This window comes from Phaenicophaeus curvirostris, chromosome 27, assembly GCF_032191515.1.
Source record: "Phaenicophaeus curvirostris isolate KB17595 chromosome 27, BPBGC_Pcur_1.0, whole genome shotgun sequence".
In the NCBI taxonomy this organism is placed as follows: Eukaryota; Metazoa; Chordata; class Aves; order Cuculiformes; family Cuculidae; genus Phaenicophaeus; species Phaenicophaeus curvirostris.
This window is the reverse complement of record NC_091418.1, coordinates 2,028,579-2,053,660: the sequence shown is the minus strand read 5'-3', so window position 1 is coordinate 2,053,660 and position 25,082 is coordinate 2,028,579. Positions and strand designations below refer to the sequence as shown.

Sequence of the window (25,082 nt, the reverse complement as noted above, 5' to 3'; positions counted from 1 at the left end):
TTAAATGCCTCAGCACTAAACTCCTGGGTCGCAGTGAGGTGTACAACAGCCCAGGTGATTTATTGCTCCTTTCTCCTGACCCTGGCACTGGCATTGATGCTTTCAGGGGGACGGCAGGGAAGCAGTGACTCAGTATTTGCTTCCCACTGCCTGGTATGATCCTGTTGCCTGCAAGATACAATCGGTTCTCCCTCTTGTTCCCCTGACTGACAGCTACATTAAAACTCGAGTTCAAAAGCCAGAATTTAGTCATTAACCCCAGCGCTGCTGCTTAACTCTGCCAGTGGGTGAGGACCCAATTCAAAATTGTCACACTGGGACACTGCTTTTTCACCAAAATCATACACAACGTGATTTTCATTCCATGTAAAACCTAACCAGAGTGTAAACTCCAGCATGAGAGATCTTATTTGTTCACTTAGTTCAACACTTCAGCTTAACATTGTCATAGAATCATGGAATGGTTTGAGTTGGAAGGAACCCCGAAGCCCATCCAGTCCCACCCCTGCCATGGGCAGGGACACCTCCCACTGCATCAGGGGCTCCAAGCCGCATCCAACCTGGCCTTGAACCCCTCCAGGGATGGGGCAGCCACCCCTGCTCTGGGCAACCTGGGCCAGGGCCTCCCCACCCTCATTGTCAAGAATTTCTCCCTAAGATTGCATCTCAATCTCCCCTCTTGCGGCTCAAAACTGTTCTCCACACCCTATCTCTTTACCCCCTGATCAAGAGCCCCTCTCCAGTTTTCCTGGAGTCCCTTTCAGCATTGCAAGCTGCTCTAAAGTCTCCTTGCAGCCTTCTCTTCTCCAGGCTGAACAACTCCACCTCTCTCAGCCCGTCCTCGTATGGGAGGTGCTCCAGCTCTCAGATCATCTTTGCGGCCTCCTCTGGACTCAGTCCAACAGCTCCATGTCCTTAAACGCTTCTTTGCAATTCCCCACAAGCTGTCGGACTGTGTGATCGCTGCACAATTTCTCAATCTGTGCTGCCAGAAAGGTGCAGTGAGGGGATTATTTTTACTTGACGTGTCTTCTCCTCCCTCTGCTGGCCTCCCCAGCCTTCCTGCAGCCCCTTTAAGTACTGGAAAGCTGCTAGAAGATCTCCCTGGTTCGTTTAGTCTAACATTGTCCAATAGTTTAGTTTAGTACTAGCACCCCCAAGGTTCAACTTTCATTTGTCACCTCTATACTGAAGTAGCCTCTGTCCACGTAGTCTCCCAGGAAGAGGTAGCGGGTGTTATTGGGTGACCCTCCAACTTCAAACAACTTCATCAGGTCAAAAAACTGCCCATGAATGTCACCGCACACTAGTGGAGGAAGAAGAGCACAAAAGAGGGTCAGAATTACATGCTAAGAAAAGAAAGGTCACAACAGTAACAAGGAGCATCGCACGGCTGCGTTCTGACCCAAGCCACCTCTGCTGTACATCCATCTCCTACAAAGCTGTACTTGATCTACACTGGCTAAATCCTCTCCTCTGTGAGTTCAGGCAATTTAAAAACCTTGTGGATGGAAAGGACACAGCAGAAAACCTGCTCGTGTTTCCTAAATGGCTCTTAATCACGATTCCAGCTGCAGAAAGCTCGCTGACCTGTGATCGGAGCCTCTACTTCAATCATTGTCTTCTCATGCCTAAGGATGGCGGCCCCATCGTTGATGATCTTCAGCGCTGCATCCTCTTCCAGGCGCCCTTCCTTTACCAAGTGGCTCTTCAAGACGTCAAGCCTAGGCTTCCCATCCTCAAACACCTCCTTCAGAGTGAGCCGCTGCGTGGGAGGGAACGGGACAGCTGGAAAAGGAAGTGAAGAAGTTAGCGACACGTCTCTTTTTGGAAGGGGGGAGAAAAGAATTAAAGCCTTTGCAGCAGAAGGCTTTCGTTCCAAGCCTCAAGACGAGCAGACACTCAGGAACACACTTTCACTGAAATTATGTTCTCAAATCCCATAGAAGAAAAGCAATGCTGCCAGAGCAACCATATACGCCACTCAGCCTGTTTAAAACGCCAGACTAAATGCCACGTTCCCAGAAAACACAGGCACCAAAGCTGAGTCCTTATTCGGGGGGGAGGGAGGAAGTTGCGATAAACCAAGACTGCACGCAAATATCAGCAAAAGCAAGAGAAAACCACGCTGGTTCCCAGGAACTGGTGACTGCGGTAGGATGACCAACATAGACAATTCTCGCTTATAAGGAAATCACACAGACCCTACGGCCGAAGCTGTCTTTACAGCTTTCTTGGAGCCCCTTGCAGCACTGGAAGCTGCTCTAAGGTCTCCCTAGAGCCTCCTCTTCTCCAGGCAGAACAACCCCAACTCTCTCAGCCTGGCCTCGTACAGGACGTGCTGCAGCCCTCAGACCATGTCCATGGTCCCTTCTGGACTCGCTCCAACAGCTCCATGTCCCCCCCGTGCTCAGGACTCCAGAACTGGACACAGGGCTCCAGGTGGGTCTTACCAGAGCAGAGCAGAGGGGCAGAATCCTCTCCCTCCCTGCTGGTCCCACGGCTCCAGATGCAGCCCAAGACACAGCTGGCTTCCTGGGCTGCAAGCACACATCGCTAGCTCAGCAGAGCTGATGTCCTTACCCATCACCAGGTGAGGGCAACCTGATCCAGTGGGAGATGTCCCTGCCTGTAGCAGGGGCGTTGGAACTGGATAGGCTTTGAGATTCCTTCCAACATAAACCACTCCATAATTCTATGATTCCATACACCAAACTGTGGTGGATTTAACAGGGGAAAGGATAGCGCTGGTCAAACAATGCAGTGCCTAACAGTAATGGAACTGATCTCTTTTAAATGCAAATAAAGCAGCTATTTAGCTTGGAAACCCAGGAGGCAGGGAGAAAAAGCAGCGAGGCAGCACAAGAGATTCCTTTGCAGCTGAACATCAATTTTCAAACAACTTGGAATGTAGGACAGAGGCAAGCAGGAGCGGATCTAATGAGAGAGGAGCCGGTGCTCCTCTTTCATCAGTTGCTTTGCAAGTTCTGCTCCGCTGGGTACTCGCTAAGTGTCCCGCATGCCTTGAACGGTCCAGGGCACACGCGGCGCCCTCCCCACGGAGCTGCCAATTAAAGAGGTTTAAGCAAGACCCCTGCTTATTCCAGCACAGGCTGGGCAACATTTTTTTTTGCTGCATATATAGCTCATCCCTACCTCCCAAAGGGAAAAAAAAAACCCTGACCCCTCTCATTACTGATGAAAATCTTGGCATTTTGCAGCATTTTATGTATTTTATCCCTCCCAGACTCTGGATCTGTGTTAGGATGGCAGTGTTTGCGCTGCAGAAGGAGGCAGAGAGAAGCTGCAGGGCTGACACAAATTGGTTCAGCTGGAACAAGGTAAAAGGAGCTGGGTGGAAATGTGGGCACGGGACTCAGGGTGAGGGATGTTTAGGACTCGCTGCCATTAAGTGCCTGGAAAAGGATTTGTAAGCACTTCCACAAACTGGGCAGTTGTCCTAGCATCTGCCATCTGACTCCAAAGGGAGCGAGAGCCCGCTTGAAGGTCAAATTATTTATAAGGAAGAGAACGGAGAAACAGAACCATTCAGCTCCATATTCCCCATGGTTCCAGGACCTCAAACAGGGTCACCGACTCCAGAGCCACCCTAACAAAGTAAAGGGAGAGCAATTTGGATAGAAAGCTTAGTGGAGATGGCACGTGACCACAAGAGCAGCACTGCCCCTCACCGTTCTAAAGAGATCCATGAGAAGCTCCTGGCATGGTCGGCTCTGCCTTTTCTTGGTAGCCCCAGCAAGCAGAGTTACGCAAGATAAAATATGAGGCTATGCCGATGTGAGCAGCCAAGAAGTTTTATGTAAGCTGGCTTTGCACAGCTCCACTCCCACAAGGAGCTGGGCACGATGAGGAACCAGCTTCTCCTTTGCCGTGCCTGTCTGGCAGCCAAGCTGCAGGGAGGAAAACCTGCTCCAGAGATACTGAAGAGACCAGCACCATCCTGGAGATGCACACACACACGAAGACCTCACACTAGGCAAAGGAAAGCTCCACACCACCAGTTTTCTCCCTCTGCTTCTTGATGACCCACTCCAAAAAACTCCTCCTAGCTCCCCAAGATGGTTGTGGAGCATCGCTTGTGCTGTTGAGGAGCTCAAACATCTTCCACACTCCAGAAGCATGGACCAAGGCCCAGCGATGCTGCTTCCCCCATGCAGCAAGGAATGAGGATGAGTCCTTAAGTAATTAGCGTTGTCAAAGCAAGTAATCCTGTTAGGCAGCAGAACTCATGTAAGGGCTTTGGTCAACTCCGTGCAAGCCCTTATCTGAGCATAAATATCCACTTTTATTAAAGATCTGAATTTCATCCTCATTAACACTCAGTTCTGTCAGAGTGACCAACTCACAGAGGGGAAAGGGGGCTCCTCCTGCTGCCAGCACTGGCACGGCTGTCAGAGCAAACAGAGATACAAAATCCCGAACCCCCAGGACACTGAGAAGGGTGGAAGAGTCTTGAACACCTCCTGCTCCTGTAAAACGGGGAAATAACTCACAAGAAAACCACCATGGCTAATGGCATTGCACAAAGATGCAGCATGCTATGTTGACCCTCTTTCCCTGCACAGCCCACAGACAGCAATTAATGAAAAGGATGGATAAAACATTGCCTACAGGTGAGCAGCAAGGGTTGTGATCTTCGCACCATCCTCCCTTACAGCCAGTCTAGTTTAAATGGTGCGATATTTAGGTGTGGGACTTGGACTTCACTAAAATTCAGAGGACAGGGATCTCTGCTAGAGGATGGAGCAAGACTCCATCTTGGAGTAGACTGGATATTAGGAAAAAATCCTTTCCTGAAATAGTGGTGAAGCAGTGGACCAGGCTACCCAGGGCAGTGGTGGAGTCTCCATCCCTGGAGGAGTTCTAAGAACATGTAGACGTGGCACTTTGGGAAATGATTTAGTGTGCACGGTGGGGTTGGGCAGATGGTTGGACTGAATGAACTCAGAGGTCTTCTCCAACCTTAACGATTCCATGGTTCTATCTGCTGCAAAATTAACACAGGTTTTATTTGCAAGTGGGTACGCGCAGCACTCCAAGAGGACATGGATAGCCAAGGACAGGAGAATCTAAGAAAACGCTGCTTCTCCTCCATCAACTCTACAAAACCAAAGCGCTCACAGCCCATTCACTCACCCCTCAGTGCAACAAGATCACATTCCTCCAGGATTTATGTACACGCTTGGCTTGTTCCCCTCTCTGGGAATGCCTGATGCAGAGGAACAGTCACATTCTAGATTCATACTTAAGCCATGTGCCTTTTAAGCTTCCCATGACTCTTCCAGCAAGGACTGGGTTGGACCACATAATCTATCACACATCTACGTTAGAGGGTGGTTGAATGGAAGCAAAGGCCCATTGTTCCTTCCTCCTCTCAGGACTGGAGGCAGAAGCAGCAGACGAGCCGGGATGACCCCTCCACACCTCCCAAAAGAGCCAGCACCATGGAAGAGAAAACAAAGCGATGCTCAAATTATTGTTTATATATCTGAGAGTCCCTCAGATGTCTGCACAAAGCAACAGAGAGATTCATGACTGAAAAAGGAACAAGTGCTGGTTGCCTCAAGTGGCAGCTACAGCCAAAACTCAGTTTGTTCCCTGAGTGTTTGGGCTTCTAAAGGAAAGGAGGTGTTCACTCACGCTGGGGCTTCCAGCCCAGAATCCTGCCAGCATTAAGTGCGCTCCGTAATGAGAAAGTTTGGGTTGTTCAGCCTGGAGAAGAGAAGGTTCCAGGGAGACCTTAGAGCAGCTTCCAGCACAGAAACGAGCTCCAGGAAAGCTGGGGAGGGGCTCTTGATCAGGGAAAGCAGGGACAGGACGAGGGGAAACGGTTTTGAGCTGCAAGAGGGGAGATTGAGATCAGATCTTAGGCAGAAATGTTTTGCTGTGAGGGTGGGGAGGCCCTGGCGCAGGTTGCCCAGAGCAGGGGTGGCTGTCCCATCCCTGGAGGGGTTCAAGGCCAGGTTGGATGGGGCTCGGAGCCCCTGGTCCAGTGTCCCTGGCCTTGGAAAGTCTGCAGGAGGACTCAGCCCTGCATACAGCATCGAGCATCAACCAGACCCATCAAAGACCCCATTTTAACAACGGGCACACAAGGCTTTGGCTATCTTTATCATCCATTTTGCTCCTTCTAATACAGAGGAGCATTAAATAAAGTTCATAACCCTGTTTCATCCAAAACTGGTCAAAGCTGCAGCCTGCTCTCAGCATGCAATCGGTTCAGAGAGCTCGCTCCACTCCTTACCCTGAGCCGGATGCCTTTGTGCAGGACACCCAGAATATCTCCTCACAATACCCCTAAAAATACCTGCATTGCACACTGAATTCTATCAAGCCGAGTGATTTCTTCGAAGGGGCGAGAAGCACGCTCAGCATGAAACCAGAGTCGAGTGAAACCAAGAAAGAATAATCACATGAACCATTTCCATCAGCAAATCTGGGTTTACGTCACCAAGAACCTTTCAGTCATTCAAGGAGTAACACCCAAATTTTGAGGCCACATCAGCTCTCGGTTACAAGAATCTGGCACACATTTTCTACACAGAAGCCAGGTGCATTTAACCCAGAAAAAAAGCAAGTGACAGCCCCATGCATCAAAACACAAATAACAGCAGAATACATGCCAAATGAGCACAACCCAGGCCACGCTTAGAGCTGCCACAGAAACACTAAATGCAAGGCCAAGAGGCTAGAAAACCATAAAAGCCACCTAAATCCAAGACTACCCGTGCATTTCAGATGCTGTACAGCCTGTAAAACCTTACGGCTACCTGGACTGTGCTCAGGGACTCCCAAAACTTTAGTTGGGATGGAAGGTAATTACAGAATCACGGAATCATTCGAGTTGGAAAAGACCTCTAAGCTCACCCAGTCCTTCTTGTAGTGAGGGGCCCAAACTGAACCCAGGATTCAAGGTGTGACCTCACCAGCGCCAAGTCCAGGGGACAGTTTATCTTTAAAGGGTTCTTCTGCCGCCAAAATACCCAGCATGGGCAGCAAACGGTATTATAGGACCGGGAAAAACAGAGATACTTTCGCCAAAGTAAACTGAGGCTCCTCAAGGAGGGTTTGCCGACAGAGCCGTGGCCAAGGCTGGCAAGCCCAGAGGTGGCTCTGATGGCCCCTTGCCAGGCTGCTGCCCTGCAAGGTGGAGCTGGCACGCTGCTCCATCTCCTCACGGAGCTGGCTGAGATTTAACCCAGGAGTATTTAATTAGAACAGAGGTGACTTAAGTCTGCCACCGCACATCTGCTGCCCAGCGCTCAGCCCACAAAGCTTTCCCAGCGTCAATCGGCTCTTCGACACCGGGGCTCCCGTCCCAGCGCTGAAGCTGAACCTTGGTCACAGTCAAGACCCAGATCCGTCCTGCGGTGTTGGCTGTGCTTTTGCCAAAGCACTCTGAAGCTCAGAAACTGCCTCAAAACCACACTCGGCGGGTGCTAGATCACTTCAGGAGTGATGCAGACATTAAAATCCTACCTGCAAGGTCCACCAAGTTTCCAGTGCCTGTGTTGCTGGTCTCTTAATGAGCAGCACTGATGCGGATTTGCCTAGGATTGTCATTGAGACAATCTGTCCAGAGCAGAGTCCTCTGCCGGGGACACAAGCTCCTTTGTGCCAACATCTTTGTCAAGGAGAGCACATAAACCCTCAGTACCAGCCAGGAAAAAGTCTCTTTGGAGACCCTCACGCTCTACAGACTTTCCAGGAAAGGATTCCTAGAAAATAACACTCAACCTCCCATCTGAGGCCAGGCTGAGAGAGTTGGGGCTCTTCAGCCTGGAGAAGAGAAAGCTCCAGGGAGACCTTAGAGCAGCTTCCAGTGCTGAAAGGGGCTCCGGGAAAGGTGGGGAGGGGCTCTTGATCAGGGACTGCGGGATAGGGCAAGGGGGAAGGGTTTGAAATTGAAAGAGGGGAGATTCAGATGAGATTTTAGGAAGAAGTGTCTCTCTGGTGATCCAGTGGGAATGTGAAGCCATAAGGTGCGAGATGGGAATTGAAGCTGAGACCCCATATCACACGCGAATTGGTTTTACTCCCACAGAGGTGATTGCAAGCTCTGAAATACTCATTTCTTGATGACATGACCACCTTTTGCTGGGTGCAATGAAACAGTCTCGTCTCCCAGGGCCCGAGGCTGGGTTCTGTGTGCTTCCACCACCGTGCCTGCGCTCCAGCAGATGCGTTTCTGGGTGGCATTTCCTTTAGGTTTCCCCATGCAGAGCAGCCGTTTGATGCCTACAACATCATCCTGAGCGACATCTTGAAAGCACACAATGTGCCAAATCGTCTCTCCTTCAAGTAGGTTTAAAACTGGAGCCAGCAGCCCCCCTCTGCCGCTGTCAGGGTAGGGTTTACTTTGCCAGCAGGTGGGGGATTTGCCTTTGACACAAAGACCCCGCTGTTCCTGCATTAATGATCTATTAGTGGACACGCTGGCAGCCTGCGAACCTTGTGAAACAGGTGGTGAATTTCCCTGCCTGCTGACATCCAGGAATCCCCTCCCGTCTCCCGTGGTGAGCTCCCTGTTTCTAAGCAGCTGCTGCTGTTTGCTGAAGACCTTGGCCTCTTCCTTTTCACTAAAGCTCAGCAGTGAGACCCAAGAGACTGACCCACCAATGGACCCGACAGGAGGAGGGCGCCAGGTTTGCTGTGGGTCAGGGTGCTGCCATTCCACGTAAAACCTGACCAGAGTGTAAACTCCAGCGTGAGAGATCTGTACTTGCCCGCTCAGTTCAACACTGTCGGTTACTTGAGTTTAACGCTGTCAGAGAATTACAGAATGGTTTGGGTTGGAAGAGACCTCAAAGCCCATCCAGTTCCACCCCACACCTCCCACTGGATCAGGGGCTCCGGTAATTGTTGAAACCACAAAACCAGCCCTTTGTGCTGCTGTTCCAGGTCTTCCTTCAGGAAAACTTTGCCATATACATTTGAGACATCACCTCTGGGGCAACGCTCCCACTGCTGCTTCAGAAGCTGCTTCACCACATTATCTATCCCTCAGGAATTGATAAAAGGGAACGTTTCCTAGAACAGGCTTGGGAACTGAAGACTCTTACTGGGATCACTGCTGACAACACTTCCCTGTTTGCCTGAAATTCACTATAAACCACTTGTCTTATGACAGGGATGCTCTTTGCATGCTCTCACCGTGTCCAGCTTGGAGCAGGGAAAGTGCTCTAAATCCTGTCTCCCAGCCACCACCACTGCAAAGATATTCACTAAAGGGACAGGAAGCACTCGGAAGTCAGGAGATTGATGTCAGCTACCGGAGCGAGAAACCCCACAAGCCCTCTGATGACGGCATACACAGGCTCCCAGCTGGACGAGCTCGCATTACTCAACACACTCGCATCCACCTCTGCTCCTAAACAGAGATACAGGGAGATCCTATTAAGGCTTCATAGCTGGAGATGCTGCAGCTAGAGATAGCAGTAGTGTTTTCCCTCAGAGGTCAGAGAACAGCCCAGAGAGCACAACACTCCTCCTCCCCATCAGCAAAATCTTAGAATCAGGGAATGGTTTGGGTCAGAAAGGACCTCAAAGCCCATCCACTTCCACCCCCTGCCATGGGCAGGGACACCTCCCCCTGGATCAGGTTCCTCCAAGCCTCATCCAACCTGGCCTTGATCGCCTCCAGGGATGGGGCAGCCACCACTGCTCTGGGCAACCTGGGCCAGGGCCTTCCCAACCTCACAGCAAAACATTTTTTTCCCAAGACTTCATCTCAATCTCCCCTCTTTCAGCTCAAAACCATTCCCCCATCCTATCCCTAGCCTCTCTGATAAAGGGCACACTCAGTCTTCATTCACCACCCTCTGTTGTCCGTACCATCCTAATCAGAGATGCCCTGTGTGTGTGGAGCTGCTCTCCATCCCTCCCATTGCCCCTACACCAAGCTCCCTGCCCTGAAGGGTTTTCACAGTACACTTGACCCAGCTCTCAAGTGTCATTGGCATACGCCTCTTCAGCACCATCAGCCTCTCCACGAGCCATTCAGAGCCAAGTCTTGCATTATAGGATAATGCTGATGCCTTTACGTAGCCTGTTCCCTCGCTCCTGCTGCTTAATGATGTCTAATTCCATTACCGTCCAAGACATTAACGCTCTGTACATCTAGTAAACACACTCACCATCCCAACACGATCTGCGGACAAGCGCATGGGATTGAACACCTGGAAAATGAGCCAAGCTGGGAAGGATCCCGGCCAAATATAGGTCTCCAAGGAGTATCTTTAGATTAGCAGGCGGCTCTGCCCCCACCAAGACCCCAGGATTTACCTAAATAGCTCCCTTCATCACAAGCAGCCCAGCGTTTGTGGCTATTTTAAGACAGCACCCTGCCCTACTTCCGAAGGAACAGCCTGCCTTCTCCTGCCCATGCAGCCAAGCGAGCACCAAAAACCTCACTGCGAGAGGAGATGGATTCCTCTCAACCTCACCTGCTTTTATTTAATGAAAAACACTATTTCAGCACTGTACCTCGCTAATACAGGGCTCACTTACAGAACAGGCCCTCCAAGCAGCCAGAACAGCCTTGGACAGCGGGGAATGGGATTAACATTTCACAGGCCGATATTCAGAGAGCCAGAAAATGGAAAAACAGAGAATTGGGGTTGTTCAGCCTCGAGAAGAAAAGACTCCAGGGAGACCTTAGAGCAGCTTCCAGCACTGAACTGGGCTCCAGGAAAGCTGGGGAGGGGCTCTTGATGAGGGAGGGTAGGGATAGGATGAGGAGGAAGGGTTTTAAGCTGAATGAGGGGAGATTGAGATAAGGTCTTAGGAAGAAATGTTTTGCTGTTGAGGCCGTGGACCAGGTTTCCCAGAGCAGTGGTGGCTGCCCCATCCCAGGAGGGGTTCAAGGCCAGGTTGGATGGGGCTTGGAGCCCCTGATCCAGTGGGAAGTGTCCCTGGGTGGAAGTGGATGGGCTTCGAGGTCCCTTCCAACCCAAATCATTCCCTGTTTCTGTGACTCCAGGCAGGGATGACCTTCCCTCCCCTCTGTCCCACCTCCAGCGCCGATCCCAAGCACCTGGTGTTATTCTCGGAGGAAATAAATCAAATAGCCCAATCTGCTTTCCCTAGTGCCTTATCACAGCTTCTAGTATCCAAGGCCAACATTGGGGTTTAGGTTTTGCCACCAGCAGTGGCATTTCTGTTAATTAGTGTGGCAGCAGAGCACCTCTGTGATTTAATTGTTCTAGTTCTATATAATCATTATAGCTACAGGCTGTGCACGTGTGGCTCTGGGAAGTTTCACACACAAAAAAAAGGGCACCTCGAGCTCTTTTTGGAGCAGATGAGGGCTACACAAAGCACATTAGAGATGAAGATGTCTGCAGAAGTGCTGCGTTCGATTTCTGATTCATTTTTGGATGAAGTGCCACATGATGCGGCCAAATCAGCACCAATTCCACCAACAGCCCATCTCAGCACAGCCAGAACCCTGCCCCTTCTCTTAGCACAGCCCATTTACAAACCACAAAACATCTTTACTGCAAGAAAAGAGCCCCTAAACCCCAGGGTCCTGCAGCTCCTACGGGGGTTCACGCTCTAAGGGCTCTCTACACCAAGACCTCCTTGAGCTCTGGCCAGAAGAGTTGCTATACCATGACACAACTTGCTTTTTAGAGATCCCACCACCGCATCTTGACTCCAAAGGCATTTGCACTTCTCCTCTGGCGCGTCGAGGTCTGGAAGCTTGCACCTTGGCCTTTATCTCCATTCTTAGCCAGTTTCACAGCTCTTTTCCCCTCCTAAAGTATTTATTAACTACAAAATTAAACCAACCAAAGCCTTAGAGAAGGGAACCACCCAACAAACAGCAGCAACAGTGATGGTACTACCTATTTCTCCTTTTCAGTAGCCACAATTTGCCTCGTATTTAAGATTTCCCTAAGCCTCCCTTTGCTTTGCATGCACTTACAAAGCCGCTTTGACTTCTCTATCAACATGCTCCGCTAAAAACATGCCCTACAGCTCCCAGCCTACAGCAGCTGGAGAAAGTCCAACGCTGAATCATCCAGCTGCACCCCTAGTGCTTAGGGATACGATTTAGTAGTGGACAGGTACGGTTGGACTTGATCTCAAAGGTCTTTTCCAAGCTAGGGATTCTACGATTCTATTTCAGGAGTAGGAGTTTATATTAAAAGCAAGGCAGGAAGAAAGCTTGGGGTCTGTCGTTAACTGAAAGCATCTCCAGCCAGGAGGATGAATTCGCACCCTGTCTGTGCCCTTCCCCTCGGCAGCAGCACAGGGAAACTCTCTCCAAACACTCTGAAAACAGCATCTATTGCTGCAACATTGGTTTTGGGCTTCCCAGAGCCCAAAGTTACCGGAAGCCTCGCTGAATAAATCCCATGGGACAGGACTCCATGCCTTTAGTAGCATCTCCTCCACGCTACAAAAGGAAGAGAAGCAGCTCAAAGGGTGTTTCCTGTTGGAGGGTGACTTCCCCCGTGCCAAACGCGCACGTGGTAGGAGATATTGCTGGGGTAAGTGTGCTCAGATCAACCCACCACTCCTCTGCTCACCAAAACCTCAGCTAGAGCTGAAACGGATGATCCATAACACATCTGGGAGGTTCACACCACCAACCAGGTAGCTGAAGTGTAAGAGAGCATCACATCAGGGGTCCTGCAGCCCACACACACACACACTCCAACCATCTTCCAGCCAGGAAAAAACAAACTAGACACACAGAAAGGTGTGTGGAGAAGCCAAAGGTGGCTGGAGGGGTTCAAGGCCAGGTTGGATGGGGCTTGGAGCCCCTGATCCAGTGGGAGGTGTCCCTGCCCATGGAAGAGGGTGGAACTGGATGGGTTTGAGGTGCCTTCCAACCCAAACCATTCCAGGATTCAACGAAAGTGCCCGCCAAACCTGTCTTCCATTGCTGTGGATCCATCCATTAACTCCAGCCTTAGGGCTAACTTGGATAATCAGACCTAGGCAACCACTTGGATCACCAGTTTGCTTCTAGAACCGGGCTACTAAAAGCAATTCCTGATGCACCCCAATAATCAACATGAAATTTCCCAAGTTAAAGCACAAAACTGAGGCAAACGGTAAAACTCCATTTCCCTTGACTAAATATAATTACAGTTAGCAAGTCTGCAGGGCTCTAGAGGTGTAAATATATAGGTTAACCATAGTTAAAACTCCACATCCTACTTAATTGTAGGCATTTCCAATTGAAGAAAATTAGCTTTTATCTCCAGGTTTAAATTATTAATAACCACGAACAATGTCACCACCTTTAAACAATAATCACCGCCACAGAAGCAGCTATTCCTCCCCAGATTTCTAGAGGCATTCGAATCAGCGTCCCAAGCGTACCTGAGGGAAATCAAATGCTCTCCTTGACAGGTTCCTGCAGCTCTCAGAGCCCGGAGCAGGCTTCAGCCCACACCACAAGCCTCCACCTCACCTGGCTACGGACTAATTAGCAAAGTTAGTAGGGGTCAAATGGATGCAGTAGGGTCATCAAGCTCCCCCGTGCAGCGTGGGTATCATCAGGATTGCTGATAGGGTTTTCCCGGGCTCTGGAAGCGCGAGCAGCAGGGACGGCATGTGGGTAGGGACGACTCAGCTGAATCATAATGGCTGCATTGACATTACCTTCCCCGAACAAGGCCAACCTAAACCACATGCAGCTGCCTGGGATTTAGTAGGAGATTTACGCACCGGCCACCCTGGAGCTGCTCACAGACCTACAAACCACACGTGCGGCTCTGCAGAAGACCCCAAACCCAAATCTTCCAGCCTTATTTCAAGCCACATGCTGAAAACAACCCCACACACAGCGCTAGCGAAGCTGGAGGGGCCTCCAAACCCAAGCCGTTGCTCTCCCTTCGTTTGCAGGAATGGTTATTAACACGTTTTTATACATTATTAACACGGTTATTAAGATCTCAACATGTGATCAAGCTAAAAGGAGGAGAAGGCAGAGATGGCAGTGTTCATCTCTCCGGAGGCCGCACGGTGTGTTATAACCATTCCTGGGAAAGCCCTTGTTTCCATCAGCCCCGATTCCAACCGTCCCAGCAAGGAGGCTTTAATTAACCGGATGATTGTGTAACTCGGCCGGTTCGGTGCCTGTCAGCTACAGCGGTGGGTGCCGAGCAGGAGTCGAAGCGAGCGAAGGCGCGCGGTGGATGATAATGGCACCGGATCAATTAGAGCAGCGAAATGTACAGCACACGCGAGCCTCCTCCTAATCCCGGAGTTTCTCCGCTAACGTATCGCTCTCCTCGTTTAACCGCTTCGTTCAAAAATAGGACCTGCTATAACGGGTGACGGGGGAGAGGAAGCGACAGAGCCAGCAGGGCTTTGGGGACGCAAAGATGGAGAGGAGCAGGCAGGGAGGGGCAGGGATGAAGGCAGGGTGGGCTCTGACCCCCTTAATCCTCACTGAGGGGGGAAGGAAGCAAAGCAAAACCAGGTCAGCCCCCCCCATTTCTATTTTGGGCACCCCAAGTTGTGGGGAGGGGATGCAGGGGGAGAGAAGGGGCTGGGGGATGCAAAGATGGAGAGGACAGACATGGAGGGACTGGGATAAGGGCAGGGTGGGCTCCCACCCCCCTAATCCTTGTGGGGGGTGAGGGAAGAATCAAAGCCAAGCCAGTTCAGCCCCCCCCATTTCCCCTGTGAGCACCTCAGGTTGTGGGGTGAGGATTGGGGGGGGCGGGGGGGGTGCAAACGGGCTGGCACCTCATCCCTCCCAGTTCTTCCCAGGACACGGAATCCCCTGGAGCTCAGCAGGGATGCTGCCCCCCCGCTAGCAATCCCACAGCAGTTGGGGGGTCTCCATCATCACCCCTCGACACCAACACCCACATGCTGCACCCCCAAATCTTTGCATGGCACCACAGAAAGTTGGGGGGGAGGGATTGCTCACCCTCTTTACACCAGGGGTGCTCCCCCAACCAAACACGTCCCCCACAGAGCAAAGGGGGTGCCCCTATCTGCCCCCCCACCAAGGGGAGGGTTAGGGTTACCTCAACAGCACCCCCTCACCCAGGGTTCCCTTAACCTAGGAATTCCCCCCCCAAAAATCACCCCCTTGTCACTCAGGGGAGCCCCCCCCTCTCTAAGGGGTTCCTACCCCACCAGGGTCTCGCTCGTCTCATCCAGGGGTGCCCCCTTTATCAAGGGATTCCCCCATCTAATACCAGACCCCCTCACCCAGGGGTGCCCCCCACAAACACAGATCCTCTCTTCAATATCAGCTCCTCCCAAAAATGCCCCCCACTCAGGGGTTCCCTCCTCCAGAGTTACCTCCCCTTATTGAGGGGTTCGCCCCCTTCAATATCAGCTCCCCCCTGCCCCAAGACACCCCCCCTCTCCTCAAGGTTTCCCCCCTCATCCAGGGGCTCCCCTCATTCTCAGAGCTGCCCCCTCCTTTCCCAGCAGTCCCCCCACTAGTGGCACCCCCCACCCCAGAAGGGCTCCCCTCCCCATCCAGGGGGTCCCCCCTCCAATATCAGCCCCCACCCCACATGGCACCCCCCCTTCAACCAATGCTTCCCCCTCCTCCAGTACCGACCACCCCCCCTCTTCCTCAAGACTCTCTTCCCTCATCCCCCCCACCCCCAGCACCCCCTCCTCCTCCTAAGGGACTGCCCCCCAAGCGATCCCCCCTTCCTCAGAACAGCCCCCTCCTCCAAACCCCCCCCAGTGCTCCCCGTTTCCTGCACCAGCCCCCACTACAGTGACGCCACCACTCCTTAGAACGTCCCCCCCTCATTACCAGCCCCTCATCACCACCAGTGTCACCACCCCCTCTTCCTCAAGACAACACCCCCACCCCTGAACCCCCTTCACCATCAGTGGCTGCCCCCCTCTTCCTCACAGGTTGTCCCCCAACTCCTCCTCTTCCTCAGGGGTTGCCCCCCCTCCATACTCCCCCTCCTCCTCCTTGGGGTTGCCCCCCCCTACTCCTCCTCCTTAGGGGTTGCCCCCCCCTCCTCCTCCTCCTCAGGGGTTGCCCCCCCGCCCCCCCACTCCTCCTCCTCTTCCTCAGAGGTTACCCCCCCCACTACTCCTCCTCCTCAGGGGTTGTCCCCCACCTCACTCCTCCTCGTCCTCAGGGGTTGCCCCCCCCAACTCCCCCTCCTCAGGGGTTGCCCCCCCTCCCTCCCTGCTCCCCCTCCTCTTCCTCAGGGGTTGCCCCCCTCCATTCCCCCTCCTCAGGGGTTGCCCCCCCTCCCCTACTCCTCCTCCTCAGGGGCTGCTCCCCTCCCTCCCTGCTCCCCCTCCTCTTCCTCAGGGGCTGGCCCCCCTCCCTACTCCTCATCCTCCTCAGGGGGTGCCCCCCACCTCACTCCCCCTCTTCCTCATCCTCACCCTCTTCCTCCTCCTCAGGGGTTGCCCCCCTCCCTGCTCCTCCTCCTCCTCAGGGGTTGCCCCCCCCACCTCCTCCTCCTTAGGGGGTGCCCCCCCCCTCACTCCTCCTCCTCCTCAGGGGTTGCTCCCCCCTCAACCCCCCTCCTCAGGGCCTCCCCCGCTCACCCTTGACGATGCGCTCCGTGGTGGGCAGCTTCCCGTGGCCTCGCCCGGACATGGTGGCGGTTCGGCCGGCTGCCCCCTCACTCCCCGCCCCACCCCCTCCTCCTCCCCGCGCCGCAGAGGAGGGGGCGCGCGGGGCGGGCCCCTGCGGCTGCGGGAGGCGCTGCTGCGAGCCCCGGCGAGCGGCGGAGCGACGTCCGTCTGTCTATCCGTCCGTCTGTGTGCGTGTGTGTCCGTCCCTTCCACACCCCGCACCGAGCAAGCGCCGCCTCCCTCTCTCCTCCCCCCCCCCCCACCCCCTCAAAGCCGCCGTCGCGCCTCTCCCGCACGGCGCACGCGCCGCCTCCGCGCGCACTGCGCATGCGCGGAGACACCCCTCCCTTCCCGCCCCCCTCTCTCCCTCCCGCGCAATGCGCATGCGCGGAGCCCTCCCCGTCCCGCCCTCCCGCGCGTTGCGCATGCGCGCGCCCCCACAGGCCGCGGGGCTGCGCATGCGCCGCGCGCACGCCACCAAGCCGCACGCACCGCCCCTCCGCGCACCGCGCATGCGCACCGCACCCCACCGCCTGCCCGCCTGCTTTTTTTTCCCCCTACTGCGCATGCGCCGAGTCTCCCTCCGTCCGCGCAGGTTCCGCCCCTCGCGCATGCGCATTCCCCGCCCCTCTCCCCCCCCCCCAGCCCCCCCGTCATGGCGGCGCTCCCGGCCGCCATCTTGGAAACGGGGGAGGTCGGGGGGGGGGGGGGGGGACCAAGATGGCGGGGGCTGTGAGCACGTGGGAGGGGAAGCTCCGCCCTCCATCAGCTCTTCGTGAGGGAGAGCAGGGCGGAGGGTTGGAAACTGAGAGCGGGGAGGTTGAGATGAGAGATTCAGGGAATCGTAGAATAGTTTGGGCTGGAAGGGACCTCAAAGTCCATCCAGTCCCACCATGGGACGCCTCCCACTGGATCAGGGGCTCCAAGCCCCATCCAACCTGCCCTTGGACACCTAGGTTTTCAGCTGGAAGAGGGGAGATTGAGATGAGATCTTAGGGAGAAATGTTTTGCTGTGAGGGTGGGGAGGCCCTGGCCCAGGTTGCCCAGAGCAGTGGTGGCTGCCCCATCCCTGAAGGGGTTCAAGGCCAGGTTGGATGGGGCTTGGAGCCCCTGATCCAGTGGGAGGTGTCCCTGCCCATGGCAGGGGTGGGACTGGATAGATTTTGAGGTCCCTTCCAGCCCAAACCACTTTGTTATTCTACATTTAATACTCCCAGTGCAAAGAGGAGAAAAGGTCTGAGCTTGTCAGCACATGCCAGGCTGCCTTTCAAGGCAAGGAACTGATGGGCACAGGCTTTCATAGAATCATAGAATCACCAGGTTGGAAGAGACCCACCGGATCATCGAGTCCAACCATTCCCATCAATCACTAACCCATGTCCCTCAGCACCTCGTCCACCCGTCCCTTAAACCCCTCCAAGGAAGGGGACTCAACCCCCTCCCTGGGCAGCCTCGGACAGGGACCAATGACCCTTTCCGCGAAAAGATTTTTCCTAATGTCCAGCCTGACCCTCCCCTGGCGGAGCTTGAGGCCATTCCCTCTCGTCCTGTCCCCTGTCCCTGGGAGAAGAGCCCAGCTCCCTCCTCTCCACAACCTCCTTTCAGGGAGCTGGAGAGAGCAATGAGGTCTCCCCTCAGCCTCCTCTTCTCCAGGCTAAACACCCCCAGCTCTCTCAGCTGCTCCTCGTAAGACTTGTTCTCCAAAACACGAGGCTTTTACAGCAAAAATCAATCTGCCTGAAGCTGGGAACACAGCCCGAGAGCCCATTCTGGAAGCCCTGAGGAGGAGAGAGCAAGGCAGACGGCTGCTGCGCCCTTTCTTCATTAAGAATAGCTGCCCCTTCTAAAAACCCCCACAGAATTTCAAGATTTGTTTTCTTTAGCTGCCACGGGGTTTCTAAAAATTCCGTTTGCCACGTGGAGCTGGCAGCTTGAGGCTGAAGGGATATAAAAAGGCAAGAAAAGTGAAGTAGAAAAGCAAAGCATGGCTTATTCTTTCCTTCCCCCGGTGCAGGGTGGGGAAGCAAAGACAGAAATAACGCTGCTCCCTCGTGTGAGCCGGAGAGGAATACACCATCCCACAAACGCTCCGAAACCTCAGCCTCCTTCCAGCCAAACGTCAATGCTTGGAAATGCATTTAAAAAAATAAATAAAAAAAATAAAAACCATGGAATTAAAAGGGGTTTTTTTGGATTCTTGGAGCACTGAGCCATGCGGGGAAGGTGGGGGGGGGGTTGTCAGTGCCATCTTCCGTTAGCTGCGCCGCACTGCACAGCGCTGGAAATCAGGGCTGGAAAAGCAGGATTGCATCACCCAGCGCTTCCAGCCTGGCTCAAACCCTTCCCCTTGGAGAAATCCTGAAGCAGGGGACCTCCCACCCCTTCCCACCCCGAGCAGCCCCAGCCCCGGGGAGGATTCTGCTCCTGGACCCCCTCCCGTCATTACAGAATATATTTTATTTATGGACTTTTACAAATAACTTTACACTTCACGTGACATAAGTTATGTTCTTTGTTTCGACGCGTATCTCTAACAACACCTGAGTTATTGAAATACTGAGATGGAACTTGAGCTTCAAACCAGACACGGGAAAGGAAACACCGATGAAAAATCCATCACAAGCTCAATGTGGGGCACTTTCCTTCCTCATCTCTTCCACAACAGCGGGTGCCAGCCGGAGGGAGAGATGCTACCAGAGGGTCCCTCTCTGCAAGGAGCCTTGTTCCGCTGAGGGGTTATTCTCCCCCCTCACCCCAAATCTCTGATGTCACATATCTCAAAGTTGACTCAGTTGGCGAGAAACAGGGTTAAACTTGAAATGAGAAGACAACAAACTCATCCGCACCGTGTTCTGAGGAGCCTGGACTGGCTCTGAAAATGCCAAACATCAGTCCTTTCCGTGCTTCCAGCTCTCGAGGACGCAGGGGACCTCCCGGTACGGTCCTCAGGGGACAGACTCCAAGATTCCCCCTGCTTCACCTCCAACACGAAGGCTTTTTTGAGCCGCTCCTGCCAGCCACGAGTCGCTCTGGCAGTGCTCTGGCTGCCCTCTGCCCCATGGAAAGCCGCCAGCGATACGGTTGTTTGCCAAATAACCTCCTTGCGAGGGCACATTTGCCACCTGGAGGACTCAGTTTTTCCACATCGGGTCGGTGAGCTGCAGCTCTCAAGCAGGGAAACGGAGTTTCCAATGCCGCTTTCCTCCCGACTACTAGAAAACAGCAGCAACCTCTGCGGTGCCCGAGCCAGGACAGACCACGCTGCTTCGAGGCAGCTCTGTCCCACGAGATAAAGCGGAGCCCACCTCTCCTTGAAGCAAGCGGCTGCGTGGCACTCGTGGGTCGCTCCCTGGAAGGCTCTGCCTGTCCCTCCACATGTTGATTTTTAACCTTCTGGATGCGGGACAAAAGCCAACAGCCTCGTGGGTGCCAAGGGGACAAAGTCGATGCCTGGCCTGGCCAAAGCCACCAAGGGCAGAGGTGCCGATCCATGAGGATCTCGGCAGTGCCACATCTCAACAGGCAAGAGACCTAGGGACTTGGGGACAACTGTTAGGAGCCTAAGAGGAACATCATCCACCTGGTACCTAAGGCAAAGTAGGAGCTACGGTGAGGTACAGACAGTGATCAAACTAGGGTATGATGCTACCGGGTGGTGCTGAGCCTGCCTCAGGCTTTGCCAAGGGTTGAGCTCCCTCGTCTCTCCTGGGATGGGCAGGAAAAATACCTTTCCACCAGGGGTGGAAGGTGTGGGGAGCCTCAGCTCCAGACCCGGTGCTGAGCAGCACCGAGCCGAGGTATCGGGATGGCCATCATCCCAACCTCACAGCCACTTCCAGGGAGCGAAGGAAGACACTTAGGGACAAGCCACCCCCCAGCACTTCCACCAGAAACCATTCACACCACTCCCTCATCCCCATCTAGCGCCGTACCCACTAGGGTAAGCAGCCTGAATCAGCTCCCGCTCACCAGTGTGGCCACAAACCCACGGGTGCAGGATCAGGTTTAGGGGGAGAAGGAGGTGTGAGGGAACCTCTAACAGCACGGGTGGGGTGGGCAACATTATCAATATGATAATAAGTCAATTCACCTAGTGAATCTGGGGAAAGCCAGCCCAGAGGCAGAGCTGCGAAGTGCCTGGAACACCCTTCTCTGACTATTCCCTAAGGCTGGAAACACACAACCTCAAGAGGTTCACAGTCTATTTTGTTAAAAACTCCCTCCCATCCCACCCCGACCCTCAGCAACTCAGCAGCATCAGTGTTTAAGAATCTGTGTCCGTTCCCAGGTGTCGGCGTGAGCTTGGTCCCAGCGGCCGGGAAGGGACTCGCCGTCCCAGCTCTCCCTTCGCGCCGTTTCCACCAGCATCACCACGCGGCTGCCCTCACAGAAGGAGAAGGGGTTGTCTCCACTCCCTCTCTCCACACAGCAGCAGGGATCTAAGGAAGGAAAGGGCATCCTGCTCGCCTTCTCCCAGCCCATGTGTCAGTTCAACCCGCACGAGGTGCGGTTCGGTGTCCTCTGCTCCGATCCCTGACACCCAGAATGTGCTTTAAAGAAATCCTCTTCGCCCTGCTCTTCCCAGGGCGTCGTCTGGACCGAGAGAGAGAACAGGAGCAAAACCAGACGTGGCTCCAGAGACAGCGAGGATGATGCTCAAACCATGAGCTGTGCTCCTCCAGCCTCCTCTTCCTCCCAGCCCTCCACGCTAGGAGGTGCGGAACTCTCCGAGACGGGTCTGTCCCAGTCTGTTCCCATCACACAACCCCCTCACAAAGGGGTCAGGAGAGCAGCAAATCCCATCACGCTGCTCTGAGCACAAGGAAGGGAGCAACACGGCTAGAGGAGCTCCTGCCTCCCAACTCCATCCTTCCCAGGAGGTGCGAGGAGAGAAGGGATATGACACTGGAAAGAGATCCTCCGGTCAGTTCAGTCCAACAGCAAAGGGGATGAAGCTCCCCTCAGCCTTAAACCCAAATAGAATGAAGTCTGGAATAGCTTTAAAAGCAACGCCTCTTCTGTAGTGTGATGGCAGTGCCTGCACAGGAACCATCGTATGCTTGCAGCAGGAAAAGGAAAGAAAAAAACAAAGAAATACCCCTTCCCCCCCAAAAAAAAGAGAATAGAAAAATTGGGCTGTGTGTCGGGCCGGTCCTACCCGATCTGGATCTGGCCGGAGTACATGGTGAGCAGCACCATGATGGTGAAGCCCGTCAGCAGCCCCGCGTTCTGGATGGCGAAGGTGATGAGTGCGCTGCCGTTCTGCTCGTCCTCCCGGCTCACCTCATTCATTTCGGGGAACTGCGGGAGAAGAGAGAGCGACGTTGGGTTCACCCTTCATGTCGGAGCTAAAGCTGGCTCCACTCCTCCCTCCAGCTCAGCCTCTCCGATTTACTCCATTCCCTGGCCGTTCACCACACGTGTTTCTCCCAGTACTGCTCACACGGGGAGGCAGAAAGCCCTCTGCTTGTCCTTATTCCTACAGAAACCAAGGCCATCCTGGAGCTGGTGGAGCCGTGGGGAAAAGGCGAGGAAAAGGGTGGCACCTGCAGGGAGGGGTGGTCAGGAGAGGTGACCCCAACCTGACCGGGGGATTCCATCCTGTACACGTCACAACTGGGATAAAACTGAGGGATCGCAAGGGTCGAGCTCTCAGAAAAGAGACGTCCAGTGAGGACATCATCTCTCTTTTTGCCCTGATGCTGGATCCGTGCATTCCTGAATCCAGCCCAGGACCTTTCCCTGTGCCTGCTCGGCAGACGCAGTCATCGATGGGGGACAATTCCATACATTTAGATATATCCAATTATTTTCTTATTAATAGTATTTTCATTATTATTATTATTGTCTCATTACAGCTGTTTTAGTTTCCAACCCACAAGTCTTTTTCTCTCATTTCCCTTTCCCTGGGTGGGAGGGAAGGCAACTAGGACACGACCGCTTGCTCTGCTGGGGCTAAACCGTGATAAAGAGGAGCGTCTCCATCCTTCTCCAGTGCTTCCCACCACCCCAGATGATGTTCACCCTCCCAGGTCACCCCACCATCAGCCCAGGAGGCAAAGGAAAGCAGAGCCGGACGCCGGGGGACAGAGCAACCCTCCCTGTGTGCTCTCCGTGCCTGCTGTGCCCTGAGGCTGAGGGCAAGCCAGAGCTTTTCCTAGGCAAAAAAATAAAAAAAACACCTTGGCAAGGTCCCCACCAGGCTTCTCATTTACCATGTCAGCCAGCGCGATGTAAAGGAACATCCCTCCGGCCAGAGCGAAGATCCAGTTGGCAGAGAAGTGGCTACCGGCCACGATTCCGAAAGCCAAACCCACGTAGCAGCAGCAGGCGGAGATGAAGTTGAAGAAGAGCGCCTGGCGGATGGTCATCCCGGCGTTCAGCAGGATGACAAAGTCCCCTGTGGGAGAAAAGGACGAGGAGGAGGATGAGGAGGGAGCAAAAGCATCGGGACGGCACTAAGGAGCTCATTTCAGCGCCTGCTTTGGCGTGAGGTCGAGCACGGGCTTCCCACGGCCACAGGCGCCAAGTGGCGACCGCGCATACATCGGACATTCCAACCCAAACCACTGCCCACCTCCCTCTTCCCAAACCAAGGAGGCGTTGGGTTTTTTTCCTCTTCAGATGTCTCCATCTAAATTTAAACCTCAGACATCATATTACCTTGTTATTTTTAGAGCTGCGATTACTCAGTGTTGTTTACAGCCTTCCCTCCCCATCATTACTGTTTATTGCACCCCACGTCTGCTTTCCTCTCTCCAAATCACAGGCAGGATCATGAATGCAGCAGGCTTTGGGGTGGACACGAGAGCCCTCACGGCGCCTTTCCCCAAGGTCTCACATACCCAGCTCGTGCGGGAATTCCTCGCACAGGATGGCCACGGAGGTGCTGATCCCTTGGAAGACAGAGACGGTGAAGGAGGCGCCGATGGCCAGCCCATCGATGAAGTTGTGGAGGCCGTCGCTGAGGGTGATCATCCACGCCAGCGTGCCGATGTCGGAGTACCGCACCTCCTTCAGCCAGTAACACGCGCTCTGGGAAGCCTGCAGGTCCTGCCACGACATCGTAGAATGGTTTGGGTTGGAAGGGACCTTCAAGATCATCCAGTCCCACCCCTGCCATGGGCAGGGACACCTCCCACTGGATCAGGGGCTCCAAGCCCCATCCAACCTGGCCTCGAACACCTCCAGGGCTGGGGCAGCCACAGCTTCCTTGGGCAACCTGGGCCAGGGCCTCATTACTCTCATGCTGAAGAAATTTCTCCTTATGTCCAGTCTAAATCTGTCCCTCTCCAGTTTATCCCCATTGCCCCTCATCCTATTACTCCAGGTCTTTGTAAACAGCCCCTCCCCAGCTTTCTTGAAGCCCCTTCAGGTGCTGGAAGTTTGCTATAAGCTCTCCTCAGAGCCTTCTCTTCTCCAGGCTGAGCCAGCCCAACTCTCTCAGCCTGTCCTCGTACGGGAGGTTCTCCAGCCCTCAGATCATCCTTGTAGCCTCCTCTGGACCCGTTCCAACAGCTCCATCTCGTACTTCTGTTGAGGATTCCAGAACTGGACACAACCCTCCAGCTGAAATCTCCCAAGAGAGGAGCAGAGGGGACAATCCCCTCCCTCCCTGCTGTTCACGCTGCTCTGGGTGCAGCCCAGGACACGGGTGGTTTCTGGGTTGTGAGCTCACGTTGCCGGCTCATACCGAGCTTCTCCTCAACCAGCACCCCAAGTCCTCCTCCTCAGGGCTGCTCCCATCACATCATCCCCCATCTTGTATTTAAACCAGGGATTGCCCCATCCCAGGCGTAGAACCTTGCCCTTGGCCTTGTTGAACCTCATGAGGTTCTCCCATCCCCACTTCTCCAGCCTGTCCAGGTCCCTCTGGATGACATCCCATCCTTCCACCAGACAGCAGAACCCACCCCTCCACACATTAAACCCACACCAGGCTGAACCAGAGCCATTTGCTTCCCACCACCCACGGAGGATTTTGTCAGGGAGGAGCAATGGGCTTCAAAACTGCTCTTTTTCACTACAAGTTGGTTTTTTCCCTGTGAGGAGAGGCACTAACCTGGACAGAGAGGGATCCCACCACAACCTTCTCATCCCCAGAAGGGTTCTTGCATTCCATCTCGCTGGTTATGTGGGGGATCATGTGGTCCAAGTCCCCGTTCTGTAGCTTCTCGATGACTCCCTCCTCCTGGTCCTTCTTGGACGGCAGAGCCTCGGGGCCGTAATGGCTGTGCCCGTGGTGATGCTGTGGGACAGGGGGGATTCATGGGTGTCAGCCACCCCTCCTAGTCCTGGTATTTCCCACCGGAGCAGCTCCTGCTCAGCCTCACCTGATCCTTCTGCTTCAGGAGCATCTTCAGGACCTTCTCCGTGAAGAAGAAGAGGTAGAAGCCCCCGAACACCACAGCGGACTTGGAAACGTAATAATCTTCTTGAGGGTTGAATCCAAAGGCCTGCGGAGATGGACAGGGCTGAGGAAGGGGCTCTGGCAGCACCTTTGTCTGCCTTTTACCTCT

At 54.0% G+C, this 25,082-nt stretch overlaps 2 protein-coding genes across 11 annotated transcripts in view; both read right to left on the bottom strand.

Annotated features, from left to right (window-relative positions):
* The window catches only part of PPP3CC (protein phosphatase 3 catalytic subunit gamma), a 35,516-nt gene extending 18,809 nt beyond the window's left edge, over positions 1–16,707 (bottom strand). For all 4 annotated transcript variants that reach the window (XM_069877599.1, XM_069877601.1, XM_069877600.1 and 1 more), the window contains exons 1-3: positions 16,534–16,707; positions 1,591–1,788; positions 1,182–1,306 (exon numbers count right to left, since the gene is read on the bottom strand). In XM_069877599.1, the coding sequence (XP_069733700.1) occupies positions 1,182–1,306; positions 1,591–1,788; positions 16,534–16,585 (375 nt within the window). In that variant the 5' untranslated portion in view covers positions 16,586–16,707. The remainder of the gene's footprint in view (positions 1–1,181; positions 1,307–1,590; positions 1,789–16,533) is intronic.
* A 2,295-nt stretch (positions 16,708–19,002) lies between these two features.
* The window catches only part of SLC39A14 (solute carrier family 39 member 14), a 35,318-nt gene continuing 29,238 nt past the window's right edge, over positions 19,003–25,082 (bottom strand). For all 7 annotated transcript variants that reach the window (XM_069877609.1, XM_069877607.1, XM_069877608.1 and 4 more), the window contains exons 5-9: positions 24,897–25,019; positions 24,626–24,811; positions 23,409–23,616; positions 22,779–22,963; positions 19,003–21,864 (exon numbers count right to left, since the gene is read on the bottom strand). In XM_069877609.1, coding sequence (XP_069733710.1) covers positions 21,718–21,864; positions 22,779–22,963; positions 23,409–23,616; positions 24,626–24,811; positions 24,897–25,019 — 849 coding nt within the window. In that variant the 3' untranslated portion in view covers positions 19,003–21,717. The remainder of the gene's footprint in view (positions 21,865–22,778; positions 22,964–23,408; positions 23,617–24,625; positions 24,812–24,896; positions 25,020–25,082) is intronic.